The following is a 20,270-nucleotide window of genomic DNA, read 5'->3' on the forward strand; positions in this document are numbered from 1 at the left end:
CGTCTATATTCACATTAGCGTTAGTGCACTTTTCGGAAATCTGACAAGGTTTATTCACCTACGGGTGATCTCTTCCTCTTTAACCATTTCTCTTTTTTTGGTAAGCACCCTTAACAATTTGAAAATTTTTCAACTTCAACAGCATAATGTTAAGAAACAACATTTGTAAATATCATCAAACTATAGGCATGGGCAATCGTTATGTGGCGTCAGTCCAAAGAAAAATAGTGGAAAGGTTTCATAATGGCGAACTACACATATGCGGGGAGAGTTCTATTTACCATCCATAAATACACTTTTGAGTCTTGACCGGCAAAATGATATTTTATGCATACAAAAATCATGTAAACCCTACTACACTTCCAATGACTATAGAGAATTTATTCATGGAGAGTAGAGCAATGCTGATAACAATAATTTCCATATTATTCTTCGCGGCTCTTGTAATTAAAACTGAAAAGTTTGCTATAAGGAAGCCCATGGAACAAGCACGTACCTTTGAATGCGCAACATGGATTCGTCGAACACTAAATGCAAATCCATCATGTGAATAATAAAATTGTATCTAATCCTGTCATCTTAGGAATGAGATGTTAGATAAACAATCACATAATCATAGGAGAATTCTAACCATACTTTGACCAACATGGCTGTAGTGGGATGCTTCCCAACCTCACATGTTAGTCCTTTTCTAAATGTCCGAACTCCAAAAGACAAATACTTGTCGGTTCAAGAGCCACATCCGCCATAAGATACAATTGCTTTCTGCTGACCATTGACTAATGAGTCCAAGTGGTTATTATGCTATAATTCTACATCCAAGTTGCCGCTACTTGCGGGTCTGCTTTGGCTTGCATGAGTAATTTTACGTGTTGTACACATCCTTAATATCAACAAAAAAACGGAGAGAGGAGGAACCATGCATTATAATGCTACATTGCTACGTAACGTGCACATCAGCAATGTAATAATAATAATAATAATAATTAATAACCGAAGAGATTAGAGAAGAAGAAAACGACAGGCCCTGAACATGCTAGGATGGAGTATAATATGGTTTTTCTAGTAGCGGTTTCAGCGTTGGTCTTGGGCTGTCAAATTATTTTCTCTCCCACGCTGCGGAGACGCCACGTCGCCAACTTTCCAATATTTTCCCTTCCGCAAGTTCCAGGCTATTAAGCTCTTTTCAATAAAACAGGCTACACCTTATGTCGCTGACATGTCTACTTTTCATTAGCTCTACTTGGGTCCCACAGGGCACAAATCAGTTGGGACCCACGACCTTCAAAGAACGGCAAACAACAAGGGTCCGTCTGAAAGAGAGATGCCAGGCGAGAGGGTGAGTGGGATTAAAATTGTGCCCGTATTTACCGTTCAGACACGCTGTGGAAGTCAAATCCAACGGCCAAAAAATCTTTAGTTTTGCTTCTGCCCTCAGGTGGAACCGAGAAAGGACAAGGGGAGAGTTAGTGGAGAGCCACCGGAAGGAGACGAGGAGCCCAATGGAAGTGGGGTGGGGGATCGGCGGGCGGGCGCCTCGCTTGGCGGAAGGTTCGACTTGGGTTTTTGGGAGCGTTAGGCGCCGCGCCACCGGGCATTAAAAGCGAGTACGCTTCACATGGTCGCCTCCAACAAGGTGGAGCCAAAGCCATTGAATCTGGTCTCCCCTGCTCATATGGATGACATTAGTTTTTTTCCTGCCCATTTTAGTGATTTAATGCGATAACGTTGCATCTTTGCCTCCTTCGTCATCTATTAATAAACGGGCCTGGATGAGGTTCTGGGAAATGATTTTGCTGCTTGCTAGGGCTTTGATTATTGGATGTGCATTGGAGGTAGATTTTGGGGACTAGGTAATAGTAAAGTTCTGATCTTTTCGATATAATGGGACTTCACCTCTGTAATGGATCTGGGGATGAAGTACTTGTATGAAGTTTGTACCTTTTTTTACAGCTTCTCGAGTTTTTACCATTAGACCGGTTTGATCATTTTCTTCAATGCTATTCGGTACTCAAATAGGTTGTGCAGGCACCTCTTTAATGGATTTGGAATGAGGATTTGGGTAAAGTTCATATCTTGTTAATCGTTTCGGAAGTTGGAGGGTTCTAAATTAACTTTAGTCATTGATTTTTTTTTTTTTTTTAACAGCTTCGTAAGTTTTTACATTGAGCCCATTCTTGTGGTGTGTGCCTAGGGGTAACCGAGTTTGATGTGATCCCTTTCACGTGGGGGATTTTTTTTTTTTTTTTTTTGGTGTGTGTGTTCCCCTTTTCGAATCTAATGAAATCCACATGGCTCCACCATCTGTATATTTGCTATTACTGCCGATTTCCATTGCCCGTCTTCATGACCTAAACTTGCGATAAGAAAATGGTGAGATGTTTGGGCAGAGAATGGTGTGATTCAGGCATGTGGGTTGTTCCTGTTTAAGATAGTGAGAGAGGCTAAGTTTGATATCTCTCCACATGGGAACGTACTCTTTTTGTTCCTATAGTTTTTATTGTTATATGTTTTTTCTCTATCAGAGCAGAGCTATCATGTGAACATGTCTCTCTCCATATGAAGCTGCGTTGAACACGGAGAAAGTAGATTTGTTGTATGCTATTGCATGGAAAGATGGTGCGTGACGCTAAAAGAGTCCACAATTGAGTGTTTGTCTGGATCTTAGGCTATTGGGTATAAGATAAGCGGCGATCAAATAGTTGTGATACTGAAGATTGCTCTTGTTTCTGTTGCTGTCCTTTTAAGTCATCTCTCAGTTTTCATGATATCTTCTTGTTCGTGCAATTCTTGAGGAACTTTGGCTGCTCTAATGCAGATCTGCACGTGCGACTAGCCTGCAAAGAGTAGAATTGGAGATTGAGTTCAAGTTTGATATGGATCCTGAGATTGGAAAGTGTTCGACATCTCAAAAGGTTTGTCTCTTACACTATGTTCATAGTTTTTGTGGTTGTGTGTGATTTTTGATTTTATAGTGATACTAGATGTATGGGCATCAAGTTTGACATGCTTCTGTTGCTTTGAGCGCTTGAACTCTCCAACCATGCGCTCTAGGTGCTTAAATTATCCAAAGCATTTTTTTTCCTACTTTTTCAAACTCCTCCGGCTTGTGTGGTTGTGTGTAGTTTTGTGTTGATCATGACGTTAGTTTAAAAGGTATGGCGAAGGGAAGAATGGAAATCTTGTTTTGGTTTTTACAAGTCTGGATAATGGAATTTTACTTATGCTTCCACAATTTTTTGGCTGAATGTGTTTGCTGAATAAGTGCCCAATTGGTTTCAGAAGAATTCTTGGAAGGCAACATTGCTTTTAGCATATCAAAGTTTAGGCGTGGTGTATGGTGACTTGAGCATTTCCCCTTTGTATGTCTACAAGAGTACGTTTGCAGATGACATCACCCATTCAGAGAGTAATAAAGAGATCTATGGTGTGCTCTCCTTGGTATTCTGGACGCTTACCCTTGTCCCTCTTTTCAAGTATGTCTTCATAGTTCTTAGAGCTGATGATAATGGCCAGGGTAAGTTCTTTTTTCTTACAATCATAATTCTCTTATGGTAGCAGTTGTATTACCCCACTTTGTTAATTTTGTTAGTTAGAAATCTGCAGGTGGTACTTTTGCATTGTATTCATTGATATGTAGACATGCCAAGGTGAGCCTTCTGCCTAATAGGCAGGCAGCAGATGAAGAACTATCCACATACAGACATGAGTGCCCTCCAGAAGCAAATTATAAGTCAAGGATCAAGGTTTTGCTTGAGAAGCACAAGAACTTGCATATTGCGTTGCTTATAGTGGTTATGCTTGGGACATGCATGGTGATTGGAGATGGTGTGCTCACACCAGCTATATCAGGTAACTTATTTTAGTGCATTCTTCTAGTGCTCACATTCTTTTTATGGCGTTCATATTTTTCTCATGTTTTGTTTGATGGAAACTTACAACTCCATTTTTCTTCCATCCAGTTTACTCTGCTGTCTCAGGGCTTCAGTTGTCTATGTCTGAAGTTCACCAAGAATGTAAGCGTCCAACCCACATTACTAGTTTCCTGCACCTTTCTGCTGGTTACTGTCTTAAACCTATTGAATTAGCCTTCAAGTGAAAGTAAAAGACCTTTGAGTTCATGTTTTGATTATCTATAACTTTTATTTGTGTTAATAAGAGGCATAACTCTTACAGATTATGATAGAATCAAAAGAAAGGAGTTATATATATGCCACAAATGCACATAATTTTGCTAGCTAATCCTAATATTCTTTATATCTGTTACTTTATTTAAATTATTTGAGTTATAAATAAGCTGATTCCACAACTAGAGGGTGCTAATTTTTTGTTATTTAACAATCAAGCTATTCCACTTTCAAACATTACTTCTTGGTCTTATACCTTTTTACTACTTAACTAGTTTACCTTTCCAAGCAAAAGTACTTCTGTTGCCACAAGGTTGATTATCTGTTACAACTTTTGTTGTCACTGTTTCGAGTCACAACCTAATGTCAAGCAATAGAATCAGCAATATTTCACTTCATCTGATAATCATTTTCATATCATGCCAGTAATTTCACTCTTTGTACAATTTTGCATTAACTATGATATGTTTCTGCTGGTTCATCTACACATTTTAGGAGATCTCTCTAACTTTACAACATATTATATCTCTATCATAAGTAATCATATCTGCTAAATCTGTTGAATGCTCTTTTTATATCTCATCAACTGTATCTGACCAGTATCCGGTAATCTGCAGATGTTGTGGTTCCTATCACTTGCTTCGCAATATTGTGTTTGTTTGTGCTCCAACACTATGGCACTCATCGGGTTGGTTTCTTGTTTGCACCAATTGTCTTGACTTGGCTACTGTGCATTAGTGCACTTGGCATATGCAATATCATTCAGTGGAATCCACATATCTACAAAGCACTTTCTCCATATTACATGTTCAAGTTCTTGAAGGAAACAAGAAAGGCTGGGTGGATGTCCTTGGGTGGTGTCCTATTATGCATGACAGGTAATGTTTTAAAGAAGCATAAAAAACATAGCTAATTTTTATGTATTAATAGTATATTTGAGGGTGAGCCTTGGTGCAATGGTAATGTTCCTCCAATATGATCTGGGTGTCAGGGGTTCAAAGTATGGAAATAGTCTCTTCATATGCTGGGGTACAGTTACCTACACTTGACCTTCTCGAGACCCTACAATGGCATGAGCCTTGTGCACCAGGCCGCTTTTTCATACCTACTTCAAAATCCATGTTGGTCGATGAGGAAGACAATGGATATCAAGTTGATGATATAAAACTTGAACTTAATGCAGTCTACATTAAACCAAGAGGGATTTTGTTTTCCAATGACTAAAGTACATTAAATTGCTGGCTTTAGCTTCCATATGAATATTTCATTATGAGATGCTTATAAGTTTTCTTTTTCCCCCCCACAATAAGACCGAATCATTTATAGTAATTTACAGAAGGAGATAGAATTCAGTTACTAATGAAAAACTAAGGTCTTAATGTTAGGGATTTAAAAATAGCAAAAGTTGGTGGTAAATATCATGATTCGTAAGCTTGTCATCATTTATGGATGCTTTATCGCTGTCCCAGATGTATCAAATATCTGACACGGAAGAAACCCTTGATAAACTGTGAAACTATAGTTAATTTGACTACAGATGATGCTTCATGTATAATATTAATTTACGAGTGCTCTATTGCTGTCCCAGATGTATCCAATATCTGACATGGAAGAAACCCTTGATAAAATGTGAAACCGTAGTTAATTTGATTACAGATGATGCTTCATTTGAATATTATTAACCATCTTTTTGCAGGTTCAGAGGCAATGTTTGCAGATCTTGGTCATTTCTCATACACTTCAATTCAGGTATTTCTCATACACTTCAATTCAGGTTTTCCTTTTTTTGCCCTTCATATTTTGATTGTATTAAATTTTTACGTTCTTCATGAATACCTCTCTCATGCTGGTTACTGCAGATCGCTTTCACTTTATTTGTTTATCCAGCACTAATACTGGGATACATGGGTCAAGCAGCTTATTTATCCAGACATCACAAAAATGACACAAGTTACCATATTGGTTTTTATGTTTCTGTTCCAGGTAATTCTTGCATTTTCTGCTCCTCAAGGTTATTCCAGCATATAGCTTTCTAAGTAACAAAACAGTCCTATGGAGCAAGATATTTGGATATTTGATGATTATGAATGCCAAGATAATTTCCTGTCTGTTTTGTTTTATAGCAGCAAATTGCACCATATTCTGTGGTTGGTCTTCTCACAGGCAGGATACAAGTAGTTGTTTGGAAGTACACAACTGCCTCATATCATGACTATTGCAAATGGAAACTATTATCATCATTAATTATGTTGTTAGTTATCTGATGATGAAATGAATGACTAATGCATATGGCTTATAATATTTCATTGGGAATATTAATCATCCAGCACAGATGTGCAGTTCTAGGGGCACATCAAGAGTAGGAAGGGTAGGGAGAGCTGAAGGTGGAGGAATTTAAAGAAAGATGGGCTAAAATATATCACAAGTGAATTATCAGGGATTAAAAGTGGAATCTGTAGCTGAAGCTAGATGTAAAGTGGAATAGACGGCTGGGCGTACCTAATATACTTGGAGAGTCTAAAGGTCAAGGATGAAAGCACATGAGGATGAGCGCATAACAGTGAGCCACCAATTTCTAATGAACAATAAGTAGAAATAGGTTCCTGCATTAAGGTACAAATTCAAAATAGAAACAAAATAAAGAACCAAACTTTTAAGAGAAAATATAGAACCTAATTAGGGAAATTTGAAGCAATTATACAAACTAAACTTGCAACAGGGTAAGGAGGGTAGGATGATACCTATATTTTGAGACATGTAATACACCGCAGTCATATGAACATGCGTATGAGTTGGACAATATATTTGTTAAAGCTATGGTGCTGGAGCTAAAAATTTATAATTTTGTATTGTTGTTCTGTGCACAGGATGCATGTATATGTGAATGATAAATTGTTTGTGAAGGATGGTATTATCTAGAAGAGGTGGAAATAAATATCTGTCTGGTCTATGTTGAACAAGGATATTGATGAAAATGTAAGAATTTGAGAAGACACCCATGTAAATGTGGGAAACTAGGATGCCATAACAGTAACTATTTATAGATAAGGAGTAGATTAGAGTGAATGAATATTTAGCACAATTGCTTTAATATGAAATGGGATACCTGAAGAAATATTAAAAAAGATAGGACAGATTGCTGGATATCATTACCAATCTTTTTTTCTTCTTTATGGCATCATGAATATTAGGAGAGCCCTGATGAATGTAGGAAAACTACATATGAAGCTATGAGAGAATGCATGAACAAAAATTTAAACATGCAAACATGGAATTCTATGAACCGTATTGGCAAAATGGACAGATCATATTTTCTCCTTCCCCCACGTTACTCTGGTTACCCATGAAAATACATATGACTTGGACGTGCATATTTTAGAGTATGGACAGTAATTTTTGGTGGACAATGATGATCAATGAAGAAATACTTGTAACAGCAAAGACCTTTATGGAGCGATGACAGGTGCAAGGCACAATAGGCGAAGGCAAGAAGTCTGCAAGTGAAATGGGACTAGACTTTTAGATCTTGTTGGCACTAGTAATGTATGCACAATGTTTGCCAATATTCAAGGGAGGCTTCTTCCTGTACATTGATTGCTACAATATTGTGCTATTTCATGACATTAAAGGGTGAAAATGAATTGACTCCATAAGAAAAATGGTAAAGGATAACTATGTCTATTTTTCAGATAAGAATGGATAGAGAGCACAAAGGCCTAAGATCAGTGAGACAAAGATAGAGGTATACATAATGCTAACTTTGGTGTAGGAAAAAAATGAAGGGTTATAGGATAAAAACTCACTCAAGCATAACTGGTCTTTTAGGTGATTTGTCTTGTGGCAAGCTGTTTAAAGGATTCTTTTGTGTGACCATGGGGAAGTCCTGAGACTAGACATGTCAGATCATGAAGTTTGTGAGATAATAAGCTTTAACATAGACATACCCTTGTCTCCTATTTCTTCTTGAAAGTGGGGAATGGAGTTTAATTAGAAAAATGATATTTGGGAGTTGAAGACCAAGACAGCAACATAAGTTGCCCTAATATACAAAAGTGTCGCTTTATGTTCGGTTTAAGGTCAAAACTCCAAAGTCAGCTCCACTTTTAGATTGGTTTTGTAGATTTGGCTGAAACTTCATATAATCCACAGTGGGAGAAAACGAAGCCAGAGGAGTAGATTGTGCCTCTACTATATTTATCATTTTATTATATTAATTCACAGTAGAGGCACCAAAAATTTGAACTCCTAAGGAACTAAATATTGTTCACCATAGGAAAACACATCAAGTAGATACATTACTTGAAATCATAAAAGGAACTGTTACTAATTAGCAATATATTTTTTTTTACTCTTATTTGATATGGATAAAGATGTGAGCTTAGGAGGATACACAGCATGTAGCTTTCTTACATTGTTTTCAGCAAAGGATGTACCAAGACCATAAGCATAACCATCAAGCCTTGTCCCAACTATATTTGTCCACTCCGAATTCTCATCTGCCAAGTATTCCTATGTAGTGTTACTTCTACACCAAAGCATTCAAAAATATCAAATTAAATTCCATTTCATAGCTTGACATGCTTTTGAGAATTGGCTGTTAACCTAGAATCCATACTGCACTATTTTCATTCGAAGTTGGAACAGGCATTGGAGATGATTTTGAGTCGGTACGTATTTGAAAATATAGGACATATACATTTTTCATATTATTTGCACCACATTAGTTCCTAATACAGGAGCCAATTTCTTGAACTCATGAGACCATTATTACTGTCTTTGGAGTCATTAAAAGATGCTTTTGTTGTAATTGCATTCTCTCGGATCTTTTGAAACATTCCCCAAGATGATGAAGTTAAGACTAGAAACACCCTGTAGAAAAGGAGTAGGCTTACTTGGTTGCATATATGATGGAAAGGAAGGAAATCACATCCTTTATGGGCATCAGAGAAACATAACTCGCAGATATTGGAAACAATTGGGGAGGACATGGGTTCTCAACGAATATTATATTCACCAGAAGACCGATATTGGGAATTTAAATCTCAATATGAATCTGTTTTTGATCAAGCAGGGGAAGAAAACTATTTCACCTTTTTTAATATATCACAGTAAATATGGATTTTCAACCATTTTTGAGACTGCAATGGCTTTTCTTAACTCCATCAACTAGCCTAAGCCTCTTGGATTTCAGTATAACAAGAAAGCAAAATTCTTCGTACACCGCGGGTGGTGCAGAACCGCATGCACCCTGCCGCGGTGATTGGTTTCCGCATGGGGCTGACAAAAAAAAATTTTATTTTCGTGCATCGCACCCCGGCCCCACATATGAACCAATCACCGCAGGCAATGCACGCAGTTCTGCACCGCCCGCGGTGCACAAAGAATTCCTCTAATAAGAAAATAGTAACTATTGATGCTAAAAAGTTACGACATACAATAGGACTTGGATTGAGTTGCTTAATGAGTACTTGCAAGCATTAAAATAGGCATGTTGGATCAATATATGCCACTCATAAAGGCAATGAATCATTCAGCTCATGAATTGGCTTAGGCCTGGTTCTAATAGAATATCTGTATCACAGAACCAACAGATATAACTCCTACTGCTACATCATCTTGAACACTAACCTGGTCTCTAGGAAAGGGCTTTGTATTGTCTTTTCAATGCAAATTTGCCAACTATGTATAGTCCTTACTAAAATATGCTTTCAGTTTTGACTATTAAGTTTCTATGTTTTCCCTTCTTTTTCTGTAGTATTTGATTTAGCTTGTATAAAATTAATTGTGATTCACTGAAGGTCCTTTTAATAATGTGTGTCTCTGTGTGTAGAATGGGTAAGATGGCCTGTCCTTGTGATAGCCATACTAGTTTCCATTGTGGGAAGTCAAGCAATTATTAGTGGAACATTCTCTATCATAAACCAAAGCCAATGTCTTGGTTGCTTCCCAAGAGTCAAGGTAGTTCACACCTCCAACAAGATAAATGGCCAGATCTATATCCCAGAGATCAATTGGATGCTCATGGTTCTCTGTGTAGCAGTTGCTGTCGGCTTCAGAGACACAAAACACATGGGCAATGCATCAGGTATGTTCATACATAAAAATATTGATGTTGAGGTCTTCAGTCCTTTCCAATATGCTTATTTTGTGTTTAGTTATGCATTATATAATTAGCATGTCCAGCGCACTGGATACTTTTTCCACGAAGATTGATGAGGCATCAAACTCTGCATTGTGTTCTACTGTTAAGTAGTGCCAAATTCTAGCATGCTTTTTTTATTATAAAAAAAAAAAACAATTTGTTTACAAATTTCATGACCTCTTCAATCTGTTTCTACTAACACTTAATTTTGACTGCTTTTATTAGTGCTCTCTTCTATAAAGCTTGACTAATCCCCAACTTCTTCTAACAAAGTGTTTTCCCCTTCTTGTCCAATGCAGGCCTGGCAGTAATCACGGTGATGCTGGTTACAACATGCCTCACTTCCTTGGTCATAATCTTAAGATGGCACAAGTCCCCTCTTTTGGCCCTTTGCTTTCTCTTTTTCTTTGGCTCCATTGAGGCCCTCTATTTCTCTGCGTCCCTTGTTAAATTTCTTGATGGTGCTTGGCTTCCCATCCTTCTTGCCCTCTTCCTTATGATTGTTATGTTTACCTGGCACTATGCCACAACTAAGAAGTATGAGTTTGATTTACACAACAAGGTCTCCCTAGACTGGCTCCTTGCACTGGGCAACTCCCTTGGCATTACACGTGTTCCTGGCATTGGCCTTGTGTACTCTGACCTTGTATCTGGTGTGCCGGCTAACTTTTCGCACTTTGTAACTAACCTCCCGGCATTCCACCACATCTTAGTTTTTGTTTGTATAAAATATATTCCTGTTCCATTTGTGCCACCTGCAGAAAGGTACCTTGTGGGTCGAGTGGGCCCACCAGATCACCGGTCTTATCGGTGCATTGTGCGGTATGGCTATCGCGATGTCCACCAGGACATGGACTCGTTTGAGTCTGAGCTCATTATGAGTCTAGCTGAATTCATACAGTCTGAAGCATCCTATCATGGAAACCAGCATAGCAATGTTGTTGATGGTCAGCTCACTGTTATTGGAAGCCTGCTGCCAAGAGACTATGAATTCGAGGAAAGCATCCAACAGGCAAGGAGCTCAACGCAGTCCTTAAGTGAAAGAAATGTTAAAGAGTTGGAACCTGTGGACAGTGTGAAAAAAGTTAGGTTCCAAATAGAGGATACTGATTGCTCAAAGAAGGATGGGCCTGCAAGGGAGGAGCTGGAGGACCTGTTGACAGCACGAGAGGCTGGTACTGCTTTCATCCTGGGACATTCACATGTACACGCAAAACCAGGATCGTCGATCATGAAGAAGATAGCAATTAATTTTGGCTACAATTTCCTAAAGAGGAATTGCCGGGGGCCAGATGTGGCTCTCCGAGTGCCTCCAGCATCTCTCCTTGAAGTTGGGATGGTCTATGTCTTGTGAGCTGAAGCCTGTGTGGTCATCTAGTGTGCCAGTCTGTGCAGATGCATAGAGGTAAGCAATTACTGGCTAAAGACCTGGGGAAGATATAATGTGTTTGGAAAGCCTTAAATGGGGTAAGATACAAACTGAAGCTTGAGAGAAAGCCTCCTTATTGAGGTTGCAGCCTAGCTCCAATCTCCTACAGGCCATTTGAGTTGTTCATGAATAGAGCTGACCATGGTTATATTGTATATTGAAATTGTAGGTCTCCATAAAATGATCCGATGATATCAGAGCAATGATAGTATGGTCAGCATTAAAAGTTTGTTTGGATGTGTCATGTATAATTTCTAACTTGAAAAAGACTAATGCAACAGCCTGTAGATTTTTGTAAGTTTTGAACAAATGGTTATTCACTTTTTTGGTCTACTTCTCTATGTTGGGGGTATACTTATTATTTGTTGAGAGATCAAGTTTATCACTCACAAGGGTTGTTTTATTCCTCAAGCATATACAAATATGCTATACTCAAGCACATGAGGCAAGCTCATGGAATCCTGGCTGTGATTACACAAAATGACTTGAAGATGGACTCTTCAAGTTGTCATCTATGACCATTAGGGCTTGGAAATGACATAGCTCCTTAATGTTCTCATATGGGAGCTTCAAGGTGGTCATCTTATTCCTCTCAATTTTGAACTGTTTGATGCATAGGTAAGAGATCTCCAAAATACATCTATTTTTATTTGTAATACTTGTAAATTGTATCCAATGTTTTATATTTTCATCGTGCAGTACATACAAAAATTGCAGCTACGGCCACCAACTTCATCTGGATGAGCATGAACATTGACTGTCCTTTCTATGCTTTTGGTTCTGACGTTCGGTGCAATAATGGTGTGCTAAATATTCAGATCCATTTTTTTCGTGCCAGAAATTTGTATGCCTAGGTCATCTGATCGGCGCTTCCACGATCTGACGATAAATTATTGTCTAGGCCCAAGAAACCTCCAAGTGCTAAAATAACAATTCGATGAGGTGGAAGATACCCCTATGATCAGTTTTTCATCCAAAGACATCTATTTCCATTTATATTACTAGCTTGGGCATGTGACTTGATGATGGAAGGTCTCAACTCATCAATTTTAACCTGGATAATTATGATATAGATGAGTCCCTCTCCCCATCTTGAAAAGTATAATAATGAAAATTTTAGTAAATCTTCTTACTAAAACCATGCAACCTGAGATCACTTCACATGGAGCGCGCGCACGCCCAAGAGAGAGAGAGAGAGACTCCATACTCAAAGCTGACTTTTTTTCGTTTGAGTCGGCAACTATGATCGTATAGATGGTGTTACAGGATCGTGCCACCTCAGCCATGATTTCTTAAAAAATCTCAGAACAGTGAAAATACTAAAATGATGGTGGGCACTGTCGAGTTCGTCAAAAATGAAGTAATAAAACGATCGCACAAGTTCGACAACCCTTCGACATTCGGATCGAAGTATGATTAACCTTCGGATTAATGCTTTATATTACCCACGAGAACGAAACCCATAAGCCTCACCGGTCTCCAGGTCGAGATTTCGCTGATCATCAAAAATAAAGTCCTACGGATCATGGACGATACCTCGACTGCATGCCGATCTCATCCTATCAGCTCTACTTGTCATGCAGGAAAGCAATTGAAATTTCCCAACAAGCTTTTAAAATATGGCCACGTAGGTGCAACAAATAAAGTCCTACGGATCATGGACGATACCTCGACTGCATGCCGATCTCATCCTATCAGCTCTACTTGTCATACAGGAAAGCAATTGAAATTTCCCAACAAGCTTTCAAAATATGACCACGTGGGTGCAACAGACACATATGACTAACAACTTACAGGTTCAGGCTTAACAACCTATGGGTTAGGACATAATAAACTCCGATACCTCTATATATATAAAAAAAAGGTAAAAAAAAAATCTTTGTAAAAAAAAAAAATAATGGTACACTAATTCAAGCTATACCATACACTCTCTCTCATTTTCTTCCTATGCTCGAAACTCCGATCGACTTGAACGTCTAAGAGTCCCCCATCGGGCCTTCATCATCTCCTCCAGTGTGAGCTGATTTTTCTTTTTTTGCAGGCCCGATGTAATATTTCGATATCGTAGTTTTTGTTTCCATCATCAACGACGTCAGATTGGACGTGAAGCAGAAGCAGAGGATAGAGGCGATCTATAGGAAGTTGTGTTACCCTCTCTGCTGGATTAACGAAAACCAGTCCAGCTGCGGTGCAATCCTCCGAATGTCTGAAAGAAAAGCGAGCATACATATCAAATTAAATTGAATTGGATGTGGACTTATGGCTTGCATTAATCACTTATATAACATCTGTTGAAACTTGTCGCATGCATGGCACGAGCAACGTGTTAATAATCTCCATAAGTTGAAGGATTCCACGTCCATGCTTCAAGAAAATGAGGCATTGTTACTGATACCAGCATAGCCAGATACAATCCTCTCAAACTTATGCTTGATTCAACCTTGGCCCACCCCCTCGTCTAGTTTCTGGAGGCTCCAAACCATGCCACGTCCCCCTTCACGCACCACAAAATCTTATTGTCCAAGTGGCAAAACAAGAGTCCTCCACGCAAGCACAAGGCAACCACAATCCTCCCACCTTGTGGACCTCCCCAGCATGGCTCCAAGCCTCGCTCGGCTCATAAACATGGTACAATTTTTAGTTCGACCAGGTCCACCGCTGAGTTGGTGGACCAACTCAACCATGAAGCAATCGAAGCGCATTTAATATTGTTCTCTTTTCCGCTTTGCCAGTTCTTGTGCATGTTGCTCTTCGATGGTCTGGTCCACCAGCTGAGCGGTGGACCTGGTCCAACGAATAACCACTTGAACGAAGGCTCTTCCACCATCCTAGCAGAAGCTGTCAGCTCTCGAGCCCAGCAGAACCTCCATTAGGTTGGTGAAGGCTTGGGCTAAGAGAGAGAAGGATGGGCAGAATAGAGATGCCAACAAGAGAAAGCGGTCCTTGTTTGGGAGTGTAACAGCAGCCTTTGACACCTCCCAGGTCGGGTTCTCTGAGGATGCTCAGCTTATAGAGGAGACAAGGGACACCACCAGACCTGGAGGAAGAACGACCAGGGAACAGGCGGTAGTTATGCACAAGCAATCACTGGGTTTTCTATTTGAGGGCCATGAATTTTTATGGTGCTCTTGAGAAGAAGATCGGTGGAACCTACAAAGATTTTTTTAAAATCCTATGTTGATGCATCATGCGCTATTTTCCATGTTACGTAATATGGCGAAGATTGTTACAAGATTCTTGATACAGAATTGAATATTGGAAGCAGTTTGATGAATTTAAATAATTTACTGAAACAAAGAAAAATTCATAATTAACAAGCGAAGTATTATAACGATATACATTACGAAACAAAAAATAAGCGAAAGAAAAGGAGATTTTCCCCCCCTGTTAAGCAGTGATAAAATAATTGGTTTGCTGATGACAGAAAAGTCGAGAATAATTGAGAAACTTTGCAGTATCAATGAATGTTTTCAGACAAGCTTAGTGAGCTAAATAATCACATAAAAGTAGAGTATTTCCCTGTCGAATGATCAAAAATGATTTATCTTTCATGGCTCCATATCTTCTGCGCTTGATTAAAATGCTACTTGATGGCAATATGTGGAGAACGGTCGGGTGGGCAAGAGTTGCACGGTGGGCAAAAGGGACACCAGGGGAGAGCAAGACAGGTCGACAACCTAGGAATAAATGTCTATGTGGCATGTTTAAAGGAATCCAACTCAACCAACTTCTTCTTCAAGCTTTTCTCAAGATAACCTGTTCTTCTTTCCCAAAATTCATATATACAATGTATTAGATTAAAGAGAATTTTAATACCTTCTGTTTTATCTGCTTTATCTAACATATATGAAGTATCCATGATTGCTGTATTCTGTCTAATAAAATATAGAAAATAACTTTCAAAACTTATATATCAACACATTAGCATTTCCAAATCACTCAAATGCTGGAACAAGTTTGAGCAGCAAATCAAGAGTCTTACAAAGCATCCATTTCGAACTTTACGATGACGCAAAACTGCTAGTGTATGTGACCTTCCGGCTTTTGTTCCTTTACATAGTGGCAAGCTTACTCTTGCTTCCATATGAAGTATAGATTACAACATAGAGAACTAACATCATTCGCCATTTTTGAAGCAGAAAGTTACCTCCTATAGCTACCATGGAAAACCAAAGCTCCTGGCTGAAGTCTGCATCCTGGACAGATAAACCCTGCACCGGATGATTGTGCCTCCGATCTTAATCCCTGGCATCACAGTAAACCCAACCTTAAGCTTCTCCCCTTTTTCAGTCGACACTTGATTCACTACACTCTCCATGTAGTTGTTGGAGTAATCATCCCCTCTCTTGACATAAAAGAATTCAGCCTTCGGAATGAAGGAATGCACCAAAACCAGCAATGCCCAAATCCATCTTGCCATTCTTGTGAATGCTTGATAAAATGGCGTTCTTGGGTGTCCCCCACCCAAAATGAATGCCCTTTGATCCAAGTTACCAAAAAATGAGCATTCCATCTTCGATGGCACTGCCATGACATACTTCAATCGGCAAAATCTCCCAAAACTAGAATCCGGATCTTCCATCAAAGCATCAAAAGGGTTCCGAAAGCTCATAACACGATCAAATTGCTCCAAACTAAAGAACTCGTCCTGAGCATCACCAAGCATTACCCGAGAGAGATAGGCATCAAATGCATATTTCTTGTGAGATCTTTCAGCATATATAACTGAACCATATATTGAACCTGTAGCTTTATCCAGGTTCCAACCAGAAGCTTTCATTAAGCTAATCAGTGGCTTTGCAAAGTCATGGATGGATTTAGATGTGAAGTTAAAGACCTCCAAAAACAAAGCTGGAGTCAATTCTTGCCGAAGCGGAAATAGTTCCTCTTCAGGCAACATTTGCAGCTTAATCTTCTGCTCCAATTCTACATTCTTCCAATCCAATTCCTCCATTTCCAATCTCAGATGAGTAATCTCCGACTCTCTGCACCGTATTTTTGTTTGCAATTCCGCCAGCATCTCCTGATACTCTTGAATCTTGAGATCTAGAGAAGATGGAAGCTTGGGATCACATATTTGCTTATTGATATACAAATGCTCCAACTCAGAAAGGGATTCCAGCTCGGAGACCATGAGCTCATCGGCGGCATGGATCTTCTTGGGCTCATAAGGGATGTGGGCTTGCTGGAGCTGGATATAGGCTGCTTTGAGAGCAGAGATAGTGGCAAATAGCCTTGAGATCACAGCCTCTTCCAAGCACTCAGAGCTTGCGACCATGGTTTCCTCCAATGGCTGGGGGTGGATCTTTCTGTCTCCATTGTCATCACAGCAATTGGCCTCTTCAGCAATAAAGCGGTCGACGTGAGTGGATTTCAAGTTCTCATTGCCGGATAGACCAACAGATTTCAGCTTACGTAGCCTTGGAAAGTGTAGAAAGACACCAGGGATGTTGGAAGAATTCTTTGTAGTTCTTGGTAAAGCAGATTCCATCAGCGTTACGATTAGAAAAGCGCTCTGTTCTGAAAAGGAGTACTCTGTTTTAGAGCTGTAGAAACTTATCAGAGAGAAATGATTTTAAGCATATTCATTACTTGGGAGCTGGACAGATCACTATCTAAAAACTACAAGGAAGAACGCTTTTCGAGCTATGAAATCTAAGAAACTAGGAGGAAAAAAAAGGTGAACGTAGGAAGAAAAAAAAAAGCAGCAAAAAAGCTTGAAGCTTAAAAGCGGAATAACGAAAAGGACTTCGGTGAAGTGATTTTTAACAATGCAGAGAGAGGGGAAAAAAAAGTTAAGGTTTTGCATCAATAACAGGGTTTTAGCTCCTAAAAAACGGAACGCTCTTTAAGCGAAATAATGTCATACGAGAAACCCAGATATATATATAGATTTCAGGTTTCTGACCTCCATAGTGACAAACAGAAAAGAAATTAGTTTTTAGGGTTTTAGCCAACAAAGAGAACGGAACAAGATAGATTAGGGTTTAGCTCCAATTACCTTCGGAGACAAATCGGAAGCACTCAAAAGCAGCAACCTTCTATATCCATTAGCCTTCCGAGATCATCGAATCATCCAAGATGAGAACTTTCGCGCTTCCCGCTAGCGCATTGCGAATGGTGAGCACGGGTTCCAGGCTTTCGGGCAGAAGAGTGGGTACGAATGGGGTTTCGAGCTTCCCGAGATCGATTCAAATTCCTTCGCGTGAGGGGTTCTCGAATTAATGAATTAAGAGTCGGAAAGAGCGGAGGGATCGGTTCCTCTTCTCTAATGGAAATCGTCAAAACTGGTGGCCGACCGAATGGCATAGAAACCCTAAACTTCGGTGCAACATGGATTTTGGATTAGATTTGGTTTGCTTTTCCCGAGGAAGGAGACGAGATTCAAAAAGCGAAAAGACAAGAAAAGGGATGTTCTTGAACTTAATACACTGCATTTTTAATGTTTTATCTTTAGAACTAGTATGGTGGCCGGGCGGCGTTGGACTCGTTGGTTTTACAAATATAGGAGGATAATATCACAATAATAAATTTTAATATAAAATAAATTATAAATATAATAATTTAATTTATAATTTAATTAAAATAAATAAAAAATAAATAAGATATTTAAAATAATAATTTAAATCAAAATAAATTAAAATAATAAAATTATTTAAAAATTAATAATTTATGATGTTTAAAATATAAGAGGTACGATGTTTAGAACAAAAAAAAAATAGAAAGAAAATATCCAACATAAACAGAATATATCGAGAAACTATAAAAAAAATCAATAAAAATATAAAAATTATAAAAATTAATAATTTTGATTATCAGGAGAATGAAAGGATCTGAGCTCCAAATTTTTAGATATATTTGACTCTCCCACCCGACTGACACTCTCAAAAATGAAAAATAGAAAGAAAATATCCAAAATAGATTGTGGATATCTAAGATCATCTAAAATACTGATTTTAGGCTAAAATTTGAGGACAAAAATATTTTTCAAACTAAAATTAATATTTATTATATTTTAATATAATATTAATATAATATTTTATTACTATTAATATAATATTTATATTAATATATTAATATAATATTACACTTAATATTATATTTATATCTATATTAATAAATTTATTATATTAAAATATTAATATTGTATTAATATAATATTTATATATTAATATTATGTCAATATAATAAATTATTATGATATAGTGTTATCTTATAATAAATTAATATTACATTTATATTAATATCCAAACCTCTTATCTGTTTGAGACTCTTCGAGCATCTTGCCATGTGGCGCACAGAAAAAATATTATAAAATCTTACATATCAACACGGAATATCATTCCTAATACCTATGTATTGCTTTACTATTTTTATATATATTTATATTTATATTAATATTCAAGCCTCCCATCCGATTGAGACTCATCAAGCATCTCGCCACATAGCATATAGAAAAAATACTCTAAAATCTTACGTGTTAATATATTATTTATATTAATATCCGAGCTTTTTATCCGTTTGAGACTCCTCATGCATCTTGCCACGTGGTGTACAGAAAAGATACTCTAAAATCTTATGTATCAATACCAAATGCCATTCTTAATATCTATATATTATTTTATTATTATTATATATATTTATATTAATATCTAAGCCCCCCATCTGATTGAGACTTATCAAGCATCTCACTATATGTCATACAGAAAAAATACTCTAAAATCTTACGTGTCAACACGGAATGCCATCTCTAATATCTATATATTGCTTTACTATTATTATATAAATATTTCAATTGAGAGCTATTGTCTCGAAATATGAAGTACAGAAAGAGTTGGTTTTGGATGGAAGAATCTGATTTCTGTTGTGCTCGGTGTGAAAGAATTATATCCTATAAGTCAATTGCATATGGGATGCGATAGGGTATATTTTGTAATTTATCTTTCAAACTCATGTAATTGATATTTATTTTAATAAAATAAGTATTTTTGATTCATTATATACTGCATCTTGTTATTCTTAAGATTATAGTGAACCCCATAGGTCCGGACAATGATTTTAGGGCCATTATAAGATCATGTCAGTGAGACCTAAATCCTTGATAGTCCTAACCTAAAATATTTCTAGTCGTTGGTATATTGAATCGGAGATCAATGATACTAGTAAGACTGGCATGTCCTATATATGCTCAGAAATGAGGGTAGTTGATCTCACAACCACTTGTGTAATGACACTAATACAAAGATATGAGTGCTCATTAGAGAATGAGTTCACTAAATTGACTTACGAAAAAATATCAAATGGAATCTTATTTACATGTCAACTAATGATTTTCTAATGAGAATTGTGTAAGTGATCTTTAGACCTAAGGTCACCATGGTACCTTGTGTATATGGATCCATGTTTTGGTTCACTACTTAGCTTAGATCTTTGATCCATGTATGAGATGTTCTGGATATGGTGAAGTGTGCATGGAGGATATGAATGATCAATAAGGAATCAGTCACTCCTAATAAAGCGAGCAAACATCCTATGTAATCTCATAGGATGATGATTCTGAAAGTTTTTGACC

General features: G+C 37.8%; 2 protein-coding genes across 14 annotated transcripts; one reads left to right on the forward strand and one right to left on the reverse strand.

Annotated features, from left to right (window-relative positions):
- The first annotated feature begins 1,431 nt into the window (after window positions 1–1,431).
- Window positions 1,432–12,031, forward strand: LOC105045959 (potassium transporter 2). 10 transcript variants are annotated; one of them, XM_029264753.2, is made up of 10 exons: window positions 1,432–1,636; window positions 2,819–2,915; window positions 3,286–3,517; window positions 3,607–3,852; window positions 3,963–4,016; window positions 4,745–5,005; window positions 5,824–5,876; window positions 5,987–6,110; window positions 9,958–10,212; window positions 10,569–12,031. In XM_029264753.2, the coding sequence occupies exons 2-10, from the start codon at window positions 2,877–2,879 to the stop codon at window positions 11,621–11,623; spliced, it is 2,319 nt and encodes a 772-aa protein (XP_029120586.1). In that variant the 5' UTR covers window positions 1,432–1,636; window positions 2,819–2,876; the 3' UTR covers window positions 11,624–12,031. The 10 variants fall into 10 exon arrangements, with proteins under 10 accessions (XP_029120586.1, XP_010922717.1, XP_010922716.1 ...); XM_010924415.4 differs by having other exon boundaries at window positions 1,433–1,660; window positions 3,283–3,517; XM_010924414.4 differs by having other exon boundaries at window positions 1,433–1,636; window positions 3,283–3,517.
- Window positions 12,032–15,601: 3,570 nt separating this feature from the next.
- LOC105045958 (protein GRAVITROPIC IN THE LIGHT 1) lies at window positions 15,602–18,165 on the reverse strand. Of its 4 annotated transcripts, none has more exons than XM_029264755.2 (2): window positions 17,700–18,165; window positions 15,602–17,213 (listed from the first exon to the last, which is right to left on the reverse strand). In XM_029264755.2, exon 2 carries the CDS (start codon window positions 17,187–17,189, stop codon window positions 15,855–15,857), a length of 1,335 nt encoding a protein of 444 aa, XP_029120588.1. In that variant the 5' UTR covers window positions 17,190–17,213; window positions 17,700–18,165; the 3' UTR covers window positions 15,602–15,854. The 4 variants fall into 4 exon arrangements, with proteins under 4 accessions (XP_029120588.1, XP_073114523.1, XP_010922714.1 ...); XM_073258422.1 differs by having other exon boundaries at window positions 15,602–17,233; XM_010924412.3 differs by having other exon boundaries at window positions 15,602–17,244.
- Window positions 18,166–20,270: the final 2,105 nt, after the last annotated feature.

Source organism: Elaeis guineensis, chromosome 5, assembly GCF_000442705.2.
Source record: "Elaeis guineensis isolate ETL-2024a chromosome 5, EG11, whole genome shotgun sequence".
Classification (NCBI taxonomy): domain Eukaryota; kingdom Viridiplantae; phylum Streptophyta; class Magnoliopsida; order Arecales; family Arecaceae; genus Elaeis; species Elaeis guineensis.